At 30.7% G+C, this 14,914-nt stretch overlaps 2 protein-coding genes and 1 pseudogene across 3 annotated transcripts; 2 read left to right on the plus strand and 1 right to left on the minus strand.

Annotated features, from left to right (window-relative positions):
* Window positions 1–1,300: 1,300 nt before the first annotated feature.
* Window positions 1,301–4,115, minus strand: LOC145192716 (uncharacterized). 2 transcript variants are annotated; one of them, XR_016449008.1, is made up of 5 exons: window positions 3,950–4,115; window positions 3,721–3,888; window positions 1,906–3,583; window positions 1,771–1,823; window positions 1,301–1,428 (listed from the first exon to the last, which is right to left on the minus strand). XR_016449008.1 is itself a non-coding variant. In XM_090076112.1 (4 exons), the coding sequence occupies exons 1-3, from the start codon at window positions 4,087–4,089 to the stop codon at window positions 1,948–1,950; spliced, it is 1,944 nt and encodes a 647-aa protein (XP_089932238.1). In that variant the 5' UTR covers window positions 4,090–4,115; the 3' UTR covers window positions 1,716–1,823; window positions 1,906–1,947. The 2 variants fall into 2 exon arrangements, 1 of the variants encoding a protein (XP_089932238.1); XM_090076112.1 differs by lacking the exon at window positions 1,301–1,428 and having other exon boundaries at window positions 1,716–1,823.
* A 2,378-nt stretch (window positions 4,116–6,493) lies between these two features.
* LOC149875852 (uncharacterized) lies at window positions 6,494–8,497 on the plus strand (annotated as a pseudogene).
* Window positions 8,498–10,595: 2,098 nt separating this feature from the next.
* On the plus strand, window positions 10,596–14,068 carry LOC149875853 (uncharacterized). Its single transcript, XM_090076110.1, has 5 exons — window positions 10,596–10,760; window positions 11,998–12,054; window positions 12,146–12,441; window positions 12,571–12,711; window positions 13,924–14,068. The coding sequence occupies exons 2-5, from the start codon at window positions 12,000–12,002 to the stop codon at window positions 14,062–14,064; spliced, it is 633 nt and encodes a 210-aa protein (XP_089932236.1). The 5' UTR covers window positions 10,596–10,760; window positions 11,998–11,999; the 3' UTR covers window positions 14,065–14,068.
* The last annotated feature ends 846 nt before the right edge of the window (window positions 14,069–14,914 follow it).

The following is a 14,914-nucleotide window of genomic DNA, read 5'->3' on the forward strand; positions in this document are numbered from 1 at the left end:
GAGTTGTTGTTGTTGCTTGATTTATTTGCAGATAGAGGACATGTGTCACATGTCCATCTACGACAAAAATATGAATACCTATAATTGGATAACTATAATTAGGTTTACTTAATTAAGTAATGAATTGATTAAAGTAAAGGTTAAACTAATTACCAGGAATATTTTTAATGGCAAGAACATACAGTGGTGGCCAAAAGTCTTGGAACAACATATTTTATGTTCTGATAAATTTTTATACTAAAAATAATAAACGATAACAGTAAGATAAATAAAAAAATAAATAAGTTCTAAGTATTTATATTCTATGTTATTATATTCTAAGTATCTAATATTTTTAGTATAAAAATTTATCAGAACATAAAATATGTTGTTCCAAGACTTTTGGCCACCACTGTACACGCCAGTGAGCCAATTCAAAAATTGCTTATCTTCCATCCATTTGGACGGAGATGCGGCGTAAACGGCATCGTCTGGACCACTTAAGCAACAATTGCTGTACAGGCGTTTTTTTGATTTAAAAATAATATATGGAGCAAGACAATTACTAGCAGCATTGACGCATTTTCCAACTGTTTAATGGATTATTTTTTTGTTGCCAACCAATTTCAATGGTCTTTTTGCAATACACCGGCAAACTACATGTTGCTTGCGTTGATCACCAGAAAATCCAATGTCATGAAAGTTCCACAATGAAGTACTTTCATCGATTCCTGCTTCGTTGAATTCTTTTTGCAGTGTTTTGAAATACTTTGCAACTATTCCTTGTGTGCAAGAAGCGGCTCTGAGTGATGAAATATTGCCTACGGCCCACTATGCGTGGCGCTGATAGAAAAAAAAGGAAATAGCCTTATAACTAGAGAACTGTTTAACATTTTGAAGTAATTTTTTGAACAAAGCATCAATTATGAGAAATTGTTTGTTTTTATATATATTTATAAAAAAAGTCCGGTCTTTTTTAAAACCGGTTTTATTCCGGTTTTTTAGTTGGTTTATCCGGACTAATTCGATTTTTGATTAAAAAGATATAAAACCGATAGTTTTTGATATTTAAAACTGATATATCAGTTTTAAGTCTCTATTTAAGTCTGATATATCAGTTTATCTTTTTTAGGGGTTACAGGCATTTTTAGTCTCCAACTTATATTTTCATGTTAAATAAAAAAGGAAATAACATAAGTATTTTATTATAAATAAAAGTAAAATAAATACTCCAGTAGTTCCATTCCCCTCAAATGCAGAATAGAGGTTCTGATGCTAAAATAGGTTTTTAACAATATGTGGCTATGAAAATAGTCGTTTTTAGGTTTTTAACAATATGTGGCTATGAAAATAGCCGTTTATTAAAAGTTGCTTATCAACTACAGCTGCATGGTTTAATGATGCTTCCTTGATTTCTTTTTATAATATGAACCATTACTCTTTATCTTCCTAAAATTATTTAACAACACACATTAAAGTTTTGAAAAGTTTTTTTAATAAATAGTATAGTTTAAGATATAAACTATTTATTATAGAAATTATCTATCAAATTCTAATTCTAATAATTATACATTCAAGAAAAAACTGTATTCATTGTAATAAATAGATACAATTGAAATATAATTAAAATTTTTACTCTAAACGTATCTCAGCAATCCTTATGTGGAGCAACATTTAATATTTACAACAAGCCTTCATGAATTGCACTTTGAAAGTTTGGGATTCTTATGTTTCAACTTTTCTAACAATTAGTACTTTTTTTTTTTTTTGCAAGCATAAAAAAAAACATACTGTTTGATTATGTAAAAAGATCTCAGAAATATCAGATTGGCTACCACCAGCACCTAAAATGTATCATTAATAAAATTAAACGATAACATTAAATATTTAAATTTAAAGATATACATAGCTTTCTCCAATATTTACCTTAAGAACAGTTATCAGCTTAATCTTCTTGCAGTATAGCTTTTATACCTCTTGCATTTTGTTCTTCTTACAATATAGGTACAAGTCAGATGTCATAAATAAATAATTAGCTGTAGTATCCCTAGTATTTTCAGCAAAAGAAGTTAATCGTGCATGACCTACTCGTGCAGTTTTGTTGGCTTTGTTCCTGGCTTCAATGGCACTCTCAGACAAAGAACCTATTGGATACTTAAAATATTTAATAAAAGAAACACCATGAACTACCATTCTATGCACAGACTGTGACATTGGAATGGCTTTTAAAAACTGATCATTAGAAATGAGACCAAACAGACGTTCAGATTTCTGCTTGAAAATTTTCACATCCGGTCTTGCGGTTGTACTATTTATATCAATTAGCAGGTCCCTAAATAGTTTGATCATAGTGGTATTCAAATTTAGAATTCTTCCAGTCACAGATGGATTATTAAAGAATTTTCGTGCAACATTGCCAGTGTTGGATGTACCACTTCCCTTCCTGACAAAAGATACCCTTATTTTTAATTGTATTTTGAATAAGTGCTGGAATTTTTTTTTGTTTTCAATAAATTCTTGGCTGTTTTTTGCTGGAATTTTTCTTCCTTGTTTCACTGCTGGAAGTTTGCAAGCAGTATTGAAAACCCACTCCATGCTGCATATCCACAAATGAAGACTGCAAATTCCAAGTTTCAATATATTCTTGTCTACATCTTTATCTTTATTCCAAATGGTTTCCAAATTAAACTCCTTAGGACTTGCTTGACATACATGACAGCACTGAGATGCTATATTTTTTTTAAGCATTTTTGATACCACAGCATTAAGTGTTTTACCATCATTCATTGTGGTATAAATAGTTGACAAACTTGAATTTATAACAAAAGTATTGTCATGAAGTGTAAACTTAATATTCTCTAAAGACAAAATTTCATTTTGTAAATGTTCAAACTTCTCTTGAATAAAACTAGTAGTCTCTTTGGCAAAACAAAACATAAGATGACGGGTTGCATCTGGACTATTTGGATTACAATTTTTCCATAGTATCTTTTTTCCACTTCGAATCTCCAACAGTACAAACACTATACTATACACAGTGGAATCATCCACACCTCTCTTCATAGTTGCTGCATTCTGAAATTCAGATTGGTCACTCTGACCATCACCACCCACTTTGCAAATAACATATATGTTATCACGTTCCTCCTGTGCTAAAAATTTAATAAAATTATCATCATCCTCCAAAAGATACTCAAACACTCTAGAAACTGAATGTTTGATCATATTGAATAGACTACATTTTACTTCAGTTTCTGAATATTTCACCTGCTCTGGATATGTCAATTTTTTGTATTCTTTTAACTTGGTTAAACCTGGAGGAACAAGATGATGATTTTGTGTAACAATTTTTTGAAATTCAGCCCATGTTCTGTCTGTTAGTCTCAAATTGCAAAAAGTATGCAATGATAAATTTGGACCATATAAATTAGACCTGGGTGCAGTAGAGGGATTAGAGGCTAACCTTTTTACAGCATGTTGAATTTCTTCCAGTTCTTTTCCCTGAAGATTATCAGTTCTTTTACGTTTCATCCTACTTGTAAGTTCTAAAAAAGATTTTCTAGGTTTTGGTGCTTCAGGTGTTCCCATTGTTACAGTATTTCTCCTAAAACATGTATAAAATGTGTGTACAACTTTTAACTTTATATATATATATATATATATATATATATATATATATATATATATATATATATATATATATATATATATATATATATATATATAAACACACATACGTACCTGTTTAACTTCAGTCTAAGACCTTCAAGTATTAATTGGCCCTCCTTCATTTTTTGTTCACCCTGCTTGATGAGCAGGTTACCCTGCTGAATCAGCTTTTCACCCTCTTTTAAAATAAGTTGTCCCTCCTCATATTTCCTTATCTGTTGCTCAGGATCTGTTTCTAAGCTATATATATATATATATATATATATGTAACATTTTATTTTAGAATTAATAAAAAACTTACCAGACATATGATTTGTATTCTATTTTTTTATCCAGAAAATCTTTGTATTTAGTGAAGAACAAACTGCTTTTTTTTCCACATTTGTTAAAGTTTTTTATCAACTCAAAAGCTAGTCTCCGAAAAATTTTGAAACTAACCATACAACCAGCATTATTTAGTGCAATAAACTTAGACTCCAAAAGTTTTGCTCAGGCTTTAAAATTTTTTCTTAAGAATATATGCCTTGGGGGAAATGTATGTGTTAAAAGTTGACGAAGAGTGAATGTAGCCATTTTGATAGTTAATAAAAATCATCGCAAGGTAAAACTGAATCAAATAAAAACTTACCGGAAGTTGTTGAACTACGGAATTTTCATTTACTTCACAGAATTTAGTCGGTTTTTGAATAAAATTCACAATAGTAAAAATGATTTTTAAGCATGAGGTCACAGAGGTCGCCTCAATTTTTTTGCATGGCAGTAAATTCAATTCGCAGTAGCTATATTTTATTCAAAAAAAACGAAGCGACCTCTGTGACCACATGCTCAAATCAATCAATGTTTAAGAAATCAAAAAATCAGCAAAAAAATGCTATGCCAAAACCCTTTTTTTCTATTTCTAGTTTTACATTCAATTAAATACATGATTATTTTAATTTCGCATAAAAATAATATAGAAATTTAACACTTATCATATACTTTGAAAGGATTTTAACAAAAATGCGAGTTTTTTAAAACCTCAAAAAAACCCTTAAGATGTCAGAAGTTTAAAAAAACTTAAAACAATTTTTTTTTTATAAAGAGTTAAAAACTAAATGCAAAAAAAAAAACTTAAAAAGTTTAAATATGAAAAATCACTAAAAAATATGCACAAAATCCTATTTCCGCTAAGCGATGCATAGTGCGGCCCTGATGCTTACCTTATGACTCCACCGGTTTATGAAAAGCTTATACCAATCTCTCCCTGGAGTACCATTAGGAAACAAATGAGATTGACCTTGGTGTTGCAATTCGCGTATTTTATTCAACCCCACATGTCTCCGTTTTCGTTTTTATCTCATAACATTTTTCCCTGAATAGCAAATTTAATTTTGTAAAAAGATTCTTGACCAGCGTAAAAAGTTCTACCAGTATACTTATTAAGTTCATTAATATGAAGTTTAGTTTCCGAGAGTTTTATAATCATTTTTCAAAAAAAGAAAAAAGATATCACGCATTCGAAAACGTAACAAATTATCAAAAAAAATCTTTTTTTTGAATTAAACTTTGATATCATCTTATTCAGAAAAAAATCCTCTACGACTTGATCAAAAAATACGTGCAAAAAGTGTATTCAATAAATAATTAAGAACAAAAGAATAAGCATAGTCATAACTATTTCATTCTACCCTGTTTTACTAAATATATATAAACATTTATATTTCTTTTATATATATATATACATATATATCTTACATATGTATGTGTGCATGTGTATTATGATATGAAAATTTCATATTAAAAAGCATAAGTAACTAACTTGTAATTAATATGTAATATATTTAAAAAAGCAAAATTAAAAAGTTTAAGTTTGGAATATAGTATTTTACATTTAAGTTTCACTACAATTCTACATTAAAAATGTAGAATTGCATAATCAAAGTATAATGTAACGTAACTATGTGTACTATTCGTAACTAACGGTGCGAAACTATGTTTGCAAGTCAGAACGAGGAAAAGTGTCGCAGTTTATAATCTTTTTTGCAGTAATACAAGTTAAAAAATAAAAAAGATCAATTAGAAAAGTTAGCATAGAGTTCAAAATACCACAGAAGACTTTTGGAAGGTATAATATATTAAGTACAATTGATTACCTTCTTCTAGTAATACTTTAGTTCAAACTGAAGTGATTCATGAGAACTCAGTTGTTTCTTCATTTTCTGATAATAAAAATGAATGCCAGATTGTTGATACTGTTGAAACGCCTGAGCCTAATAAAGTTAATGAAGAAACAATAACACTAAGAGATCTACAACATCTTAAATCAAACAGAAAACCTTGGAACAGTTTTTGCTTCACTAAATGGTATCAGATATATTAGTTTTTGTGTTTAATTACTAATTTAAATTTGATAGTTTGTTTCTATATCAAAAGTAAAGACCCATCCACACATGGTTCAATATAAAAAACAATTGGAATAGTTTTAAAAAATGTTTATTCAATGTGTAGGCTATCATTATTTTTTTTGCAGGTATTTGAACCTGAGCAGGAAGACTTGCTTCAACAACACCTTTTGCATGAAAATGACACATAATATGGTCTTTCTCCTGAGGAGAAAGACCATAGTATATATTATTTCTACATATGCTCTTGCCTGCAGCTGAATAATTCCCCAATCATGGGCAGAGTTACAAATTGCAGGGTGTGATTGTGTGCAGGATTCTTGAAGTGGCATCAAAAACTTTTTATTTGTTCTCCTCAAGCAACAAGTTTAGCCTGCTGCACTAGGTTTAATCAGCATAATGTTAAATTGTTTTTTGACAACTTAAGTAAAGTTTTGACAAGCTTGAAAGTGATCCCTGCAGACATGTGGAAAATTGATGAGACCGGAATCACAACTGTGCAACAACCAGACCTTATCGTTACTCGCAGAGACTTTCGCCAGATAGGTCGAGTAACATCTGCTGAAAGAGGAGTTTTAGTGACTATCAATTTGGCGGTTAGTGCGATTGGCAATAGTTTGCCCGTATATTTTATCTTTCCGAGAGTTAACTTTAAGTCCCATTTTATTCGTGATCTATCACACCAATAGGGTGTGATAGATCAGCCCACTTCTCAGGCTGGATGACAGAAAAACTTTCCTAAATAGGGGAGTTGGGGGCTTTTTGATCTCTGGGGCAGCTTGATCTTTTAGCGCTACTTTATCTATTTATAATTAAATCTGCGTGACGTCATAAGATACTATCAGCATATACTTCCGGCTATTTATTTTCGTTGTTGTTTTGTCAAAAAATCGATTACGAATTTTAAGAAACAAAAATTGGATTATCGCGATAAAAAGTAAATTTGATGAACATGAGAATTATTCATACATTTTTGTTACTATGTTAAATATTTGTAAAATATCAACTGCAGTCACTAGGTACTTTATCGACGTATATTTTATGATATGATTTCGCCGTTGAATTTTATTTATCAGCGATATACAGCCATTATTACATGAAGAATACCTATAGGGGTTCCTTGATCTCTCTTACACGGGGCTGGTTAATCTGAGGATCAAGGTGCCCCATACTAAAATTATGATACAAGTATAATTTGTTGTATTTAATTTTATAATTACATTAGAATTAATTACATTAAAATTGCATTTGAAGTAATGACATTGAAATAACTATTGAAATGCATTCATTGCACAAAGAAAAAGTATTTCCATTTGCTAGATAAATAAAATTAGTAATAAAAAGTAAAATGGTAAATCATTTTATCAAGATATAGTAATAATATTCGATTTAATTTTGTTGAATTTTTGACATACATAAATATGTATCAGATGCCGCTGGATTTGAAACTGTCAATAGGAAAAGTCAAGCATTTAAATAAGATGATTGCGAACAATAGTAAATTTTTATCATACATTTTTCTTGCTCTTCTCATTAAAGAAAAAGATCGGGCTAATGAGCAGTGGTGCACGCTTGGTGTCGGGGTTCGATACCCGTGCGTAGCAGACGCTTGGTCAACTTTTTCTGAGCATCTGTATTTGTAAATAGCTGCTAAACTTATGTCACTGTTTCTCGTTCATTTAGTTCTACGTTACTTTTCCTCATGTTTAGTTAATTAATGCTGACATTTGATTTCCGATTTTGATTTTTCAGTTTTTGCAAACATTTCTTAAAGTTTCTGATGAAAAAACTTGTTCACTGAACATTAAATGTGAATCTCTTGGCAGAAACTTGAAGACCTATGTTTTTAATTATGGTTTTTAAGTAATCAACCATAAACCATAACCAACCGTCCTTGTCTAGCTTTGATTGACAACCACAGCTCTCATCTTGATGCACCAGTTCTTGATTTTTGCATAGAAGATGGGATCACACTTTTATCCTTTCCAGTAAACTGTAGCCCTTAGCTACAACCATTGAATAGTGCTTAAAATCCTTTTTAAAAGTTTAACTCAGCGTGTGGTGCGTGAATAACGGTAAACAAACGACCTATGAATATCTATGATGTACCTGGTATACTAAGAACAGCACTTTTTAATCCTATAACTCCAAGGAACATAATGAGTGGCTTCTAAGTAACAGGAGTTTACCCATTAACAAAGATATTTTTTTCAGGAAGTGACTTTTTGATGTTGCATACATCAGATAAATCAGATCCTGATATTGGTTTCTCCACTGCAGATTACAACACTTCCAAACAAACAAATCTTAATAAATCGATTCTCTCTCTGTCTACTTCGAAGGAAGAAAATTTTCCAGACCCTTTACTTTTACCAACTCCTGAAGAAGTAAAGCCTTTGGAAAAAGCTAAGTCTAGAGAACAGAAAAAAATAGGCCTGAAATTTGGAAACGAATTTCTGCTATATTGACAGATACTGCTATTAAGAAAGCCTTAAAATATGAACAGAAGACATCAAAAGAAGGAAAAGAAAGGGCTTTAAAACAAAAAAAATAAAACACATACTAAAAAACTATTCTCCACCAAAAGTAGCTATTCAAACAATTTTAAAGCCAGCAAGATTCAATCTTGTCCAACTAAGAGAAAGAAGCCAAACAAGAAAGGTGAGGGTTATGACATTGAGGATCAAATTGAAGATGTTTTTTGTCTTAGATGCCTCAAACCTTTCTCAAACAGACTTCCAAGTGCAGAGTGAATTCAGTGTTCATCTGCCATCTATGGGCACATTTAGCTTGCGTAGAAAAAGAACTTAAGAGTCTATTTTATTAATGTTTATACTGTAATGACTTTTTAGTTTAATTAGATGAAGACAGTGACTAATCTATGAGCAAATATTACAATACATGTAGCCGTATTAAATGCTATGATAAAACAAGAATTGTTCATTTGCATAAAATTGTTTTCACGGTATGTAGCTTTCTTGCCTAAAATTTAACTAGAAATTATTTTAAGGGTTGATCTGCCCCAAGCCTTGGGCCAACGTGCCCCGGTCTACCCTATTTGAGCAGAATTCTCAGTAGATTTGAAAAAATGCTATACTATTGAAAAAGAGAGTTTAATAATTTATACAACATACTGAATGAGAGAAAAAAGGTTTTCGAATAAAGATCTGACTTAGATTAAAATAAAAAAATGTTAAAGTTGATAACAATTGTCCCAGGTAAATGTTTTAAAGAGAATTTTGTAAATCAGCTGTGGTTGTTGCTACTACTATTAAGTTTCACTTTGAATATATAAATCATGCAATGAGTGAAATCCGACTTTATGCAAGGTTTCCGTTTTATTGTTTTTTTTATCTTCCTATCATTTCAATATGTTACTAGAAAATCTTTGACTTACATGGAGTTTGTTCACAAAACTTCTTTGTGAAACTATCATCTTGGTATGCATTCTTGACTTCACCGACAGCAAAGCTTATTACGTTTGAGGCTCTGGTGGCATTCATTAAGATAAGACAAGCTGTCAATTAACCCTAAAAGACAAGCTATTATAGTCGGGGTAAAAAGCCCCCCAAAGAATGTCTTAAAGACAATTAGTTATAATCGCGAATGTACAACATTAATGAAAAGCTCTCAAAAACTAACATGACATTTTCTGTCCGCTATGTTACTCAAAGTTTAAGTTTAAAGATTTTAAATAACGGCAATCTTAGCCATCGCAACTGAGGAATCCATTTGCTACGAAGAAGTGGAAATCAGATAAGCACGTTCCTCATTCAGCGAGACATATTTTTTGAGAGTTTTACAATTTAGCAATAAAAAATGATTATTTTTGATAATACTGAGCTATAACTATAAAAAACAAACGAGCTATAACTAACAAATATCTCATAATTTAAAACTATTATTCAATGTGTGGATTGTTCGTCGTGTTTAGAAAAGCATTACGTCATTTCTCATAATACGATATTTTTAATATTGTATAAAATATTGTTTTAACTATTTGAAATACAGTTTTGTCAAATGAAAGGTGAATATAGCTTGGATAATAAAAATATTTGGTCAAAATGAGTTTTGAAAGTCGAGCACTTCAATCAACCAGCTTGTACTTTCCGTTTAGTGTGACTTCGAAACAAAAAATATAATGATGTGAAAGTTTAGAACAAGCCCACTTAATACTCTAGGATATCTTGTTTAATATCGCCATTCGAACAGATCATTCATTAATGGTTATTTTATTATGCTAATTTTGTTTTTGGGGGTGAACTTGCTTCGGGATAAATTTAAAATCTTTAAATGTAAGGTTTAACCTGCTTTGCATTTTTAAAATGCGAAAGAGTTTATTTGGTCCTGACATCTGCTTATCAATCTTAATAAAACTTTTTGTGTTAGTCATACTGTAAAAATCACGATAAATATAAACTTGGTCAAATAAACTAAAAAATATTAATTATTCTTTTACTCTTTTTCTAGGAAAAGCGGGCATGTCGAAACCAAAAGTAACTGCTTAAAATTAATGCATTCATAATAATCCTACAAAAACTTTTACAATTTAACAACAGATAGTTAATAAAATGGGAAAAATGATCCAAGATTAAAGTTTCAGTAAAAGTCATTATGTGGAAAAGTGTCTATTTTATTTAGCAAAGAAAACTTTTCAGAGTTTCATTTAGTAAAATATCGATGATTTAAGAATTGAGACACGGAATAAAATCAAAAAAGTTTTTTAAAAAGGTAAAATGCTAAACTTTTTAAAGTACCATTTAAAGTATTGGTGAAATAAAAATTTCATGTTTAAATTGAAACTGTTTCTCATCGTGAGGCAGAAATAAGGTTTTTTTTTAGTTTTGGTAGGCGTTTTATTTTTCTTTTTTTTAGGAAAGCTTTGAGTTTGTAACTTTACAGTCGTTTTAAAATATAAGTCAGTTAAAAATTTTCATATTTTGTTTACGCTTTAAAAACTTTGTTTATTTTATTGTACCTGATATGTTAAACTATTGTTTAAAATGTATTTAAAAACATCAATCTTAAAACATCAGCATTTTCACTAACTACAGCAGGATACAGAAACCAATGATGAGGTGTCTTTTGTTGGCATTAACTGTCCGATTACTGATAAATCATTGAAACCTTCAATAAAAATAACTTGTACCACTTTTTTTTTGCGGAGATAATTAAAGCTCTATTTAATAATCATTGTTTGATGAAAGTATTCAAACGAAGAACATTTTATAAACACATGTTCCATTTCGAAATTTAGTTTAGGTAAGTTCTACATCTACTTTTTCAACGAAGGGCAGCTATTGCAGGTAACATTTAGAAACATCTTAAATGTTGACATTTGCAAAAAAGCAATTTTTTTTTTTTTCTGTAATAAGTAATTTTTTTGAGATTCATTAACTGCATATAAACTAATGACTATCATTCGTTGAATATCTGGAATGCTAAATACAGTATAAATGTTTTGGTTATAGTGATTAGTTAAAGGGTTTAGAAGGTTTAGTTGTGCTTCATCCATGGGTTCAAAACAGCTGCGATTCTTAATGTATTGTTATATTTAATGAGTAATGTCGATTAGTACTCTTTATTCATTATGTTTACAAATTACTTCTCCTAGATACTGAATATAATGAAATTACTTTTTTTAAGTTCTTCTCTTCCAGCTCTTTTTTAAAAAACGGTCTTTGTTCAATTTATCAGAAGAAGCAAAGTTTCCGCTTGCTTTCCTATAACCATGTGTCTTCTGTCATTTTCCATAAATATTTGTTTTTTGTTCCAACGTCTACTCATCATTTATAAAACACAACGATTATTTTATTAAAAAAAAAAAGTGATTTTGTTTAAATCATGTTCTGAAATAATAAAGTTCAAGGAAAATCAATCATAATAAACCTGGAATGTATTTCATGTTTATGAACGTTATATCAGTTTCATTTCAATTGTAATTTATTTTTGTATTTTTCAACATTAGAAATGGAAAACAAAGCTGAGGCTAATTTATCACAACCTGTATCGCCCTCTGAAAATGGTAATGGTTATAACTTGATATTGCGATTCTCCAAAACGCCAATGACTTTATATATCCTTAAACCCACCACTAAAATATGACTTTTTTTTAGTGCCTTTAAACACAGCTCCTCCGCCTTACTCCGTTCAAACTCAGCAACAGCAGGAAGTTGTTGGAGATGCACTCAATTTTCAACAAATTCAGCTAATGACTGTGGGATCTTTTTCGCAGTTTGTTAATCCTCAAAATCCTTACCCTATGATATTGAGCAACCCTCAGTGTACAAGCCCTCAATTTCTATTCCCTCAAGCGCAATATCCGATGGGATTTAATGCACCTCAGCTGCAACAACAACTGCCGGCGCATAATATTATAATAAATAACACCTCATCAAACGAACAAACCGCTGTAAGTATTTATTTATTTTTTTATGCACATAATAATTTCAGGTATATCTACTTAATTACGTTAAATATATGAATGTTTAAATGCAATTTTATATTTTAAAGCGTTCCTCATTTTTTTAACAATTTTTAGAAAGTTGATGTGAAGGTCAATGCCAATGACAACGTTGTAATAAACCATGTATATATAAATAACCACATGAGACTAGCTTGCTTCTCTTTTTTGTTCTGCTGCTTTCCGATTGGTGCATTGGCCATATACAAATCATGTCAGGTATGTTTTTTTTGCATGAATATAAATCAATTTTATTTTTAAATATAAGTTTTCTATAAAAGGTTTTATTTTAGTGTTATTGTACTAAGACACCGATGTTAAATTTAGATCAATCTCGTACAATGGAAGTTTTTAAAATATAACTTCTATAACTTGATTTTTTAATTACCCAGAATGTTAAGCGACTTTATTCCTGCACTTAATTAAAGCTCTGACAGCCTGCGCGTAAATATGTTTAGAAGATTGATAAACTTATCTCTTCAGTATCCGTTGAGTTAAATATCCGTTGGGTTAAACCCGGCATAAGCGATCCACATTTTAAGTTTTATTGCACTTCCTCTTCAAAAATGAAGCAAATTGGTATCATAGCCGTTTTTAAAAACTAAGAGAAGTTCCTCTGTAAAACCGGCCAGTTGGATTACTAATGTAGTTGATCAAACGTGTTTTTATGAAACACTTTAAGCTCTTTCACAACCATTTAATGTTTACTTTATCAATAAATTGAACCATCTTCAATGTTGTTTGCTTTGAATCATCTTATTTAACGCGCTTTAAAAATTCTTTAACATTCAACTAGATGTAGATTAGAAAATCCGACAATTTGAATGCATGAATTGTGAGTTTGATAAAAACGGAGCAACTAGTCACACTTTCAAGGTAACACTCATTCATTTAAAGGTTTCAAACAGGAAAGTAAATGGAATAGTAAATGATTCAAAGGTAAGTTATTGCAATTGGCATTTGAGTTTCATGCCATTTTGTTAAGATTTTAAACGCTGTTCAGAAAAAAATAAATTGCTTGTTAGCTTTTAAAGCTGTTGTGTTATTTACTAATAGATCACTGCAAAATATAACGGTAATGTTAAAATAGATAAACTCTAAAAATGCAATCTAGTCCATCTATTCATTAGCATAATAAAAAACGTTAGTTAAAAAAAACCGTCTCTCACCTCAACGTAAAAAGTTAGCTAAAAGAAAAATGCGGGCCTGACTAGAACCTTATTCATCATTTATAACTGAATAATCCAACAATTCCAAAAGTGCTACGGTAATATCTCAATTCAAAGTGCAATATTTTGTCAAAATATTTTCAAAATCTTAACCCGCAATATATATTTGCATTAGGGTTATCGCTGATTAATCAATTGAATATGTTTGTTTCTATTTTAAAAAAATAAATAAAAAATATTGCTATTGCATTTACTTTTTTAGGTTGACTCAGCAATCATGAATGGTGATACTGATAAAGCGCTAAAAAACTCGATTACCGCAAAAAGATTGGCTTTCCTATCAACTGTAGTTGGAATTTTAATGTATATTTTAATCATTGTAATTTTAAATTATGCAATTTAGCGTTGAAAAACCTTGGTTATAATATATATGATAACCCTAAACCTAACAGTAAAGGTGAGGATTAGAGTTAGATTAAAAAGTGCCGTAGGGTTAGGGTTAGGGTTAGGGTTAGGATTAGGGCTAAGATTTGTAGAGTTAGTACAAATAGCCGCATCTGGCCGCCTTTATTTATTCGATGACGTCTTGCAAATTTTGTGACGTCGCTTTCAAAGCTCTAGGGTCAATTTTAGCCTTTGACTCTAAAGTTGATTTAAGCCTTCGGTATGGCTCTGTACGACTTTGGCGGTAGTAGTATCGTGCATAAGAGACTTCTAAAATTCTGATTATTAATTCCTTGAATGAAGAGATGATTTCATACTCACTACCGCGGTTGTTCTTAGCCCTCCGTTCTCAAACTACGCAAAGCAGTGAAGTTGTTTGATTAAGTATCGTAGTTTGCTGATTTGCATGTGCATCATTGCCGAACAAGGCAGCAATACAGTTGAAGCTGTTTGTTTAGGTTTTATTTAGCTGGTGTGTTTTCAATGTTTATATTTTAACTGCGTAGTCTCATCAAATTAAAAGTGATTATTTTTAAACGGATTTCCTTCTTCCAAATGTGCACTCTAAGCGTTTATATACTTTTTTTGTTCCGAGAAGATGGTGATAGACGATTGATGGCCAGGTTTGGATTTTAGATTGAAAAGAAGAGTCGCACCCAGCCACCGGTCGGCTTTCGTCACAAAACAACTGTACACTCGTCCAACGTCCAGTGACTAACTGTTGCAACCAGAAAGTAAGCTTTATTTGTCGAGCAGATCGTCCGCATTGATGTAAAACGCGACAAAGTTGCTGAACGCTCGGTTTGCGC

This window comes from Hydra viridissima, unplaced genomic scaffold, assembly GCF_058129835.1.
Source record: "Hydra viridissima isolate aposymbiotic clone 2 unplaced genomic scaffold, HvirCarnegie_v1 scaffold_130, whole genome shotgun sequence".
In the NCBI taxonomy this organism is placed as follows: domain Eukaryota; kingdom Metazoa; phylum Cnidaria; class Hydrozoa; order Anthoathecata; family Hydridae; genus Hydra; species Hydra viridissima.

Excerpts from the sequence above, each read along its gene's own strand:
- LOC145192716 (XM_090076112.1), bottom strand. The coding sequence starts at position 4,089 with ATGGTTAGTTTCAAAATTTTTCGGAGACTAGCTTTTGAGTTGATAAAA. Across the intron at positions 3,889-3,949 it reads GAATACAAATCATATGTCTG|CTTAGAAACAGATCCTGAGC; the intron begins GTAAGTTTTTTA and ends ATATATATATAG. Across the intron at positions 3,584-3,720 it reads CTTAGACTGAAGTTAAACAG|GAGAAATACTGTAACAATGG; the intron begins GTACGTATGTGT and ends TACATGTTTTAG.
- LOC149875853 (XM_090076110.1), top strand. The coding sequence starts at position 12,000 with ATGGAAAACAAAGCTGAGGCTAATTTATCACAACCTGTATCGCCCTCT. Across the intron at positions 12,442-12,570 it reads CATCAAACGAACAAACCGCT|AAAGTTGATGTGAAGGTCAA; the intron begins GTAAGTATTTAT and ends AACAATTTTTAG. Across the intron at positions 12,712-13,923 it reads CCATATACAAATCATGTCAG|GTTGACTCAGCAATCATGAA; the intron begins GTATGTTTTTTT and ends TTACTTTTTTAG.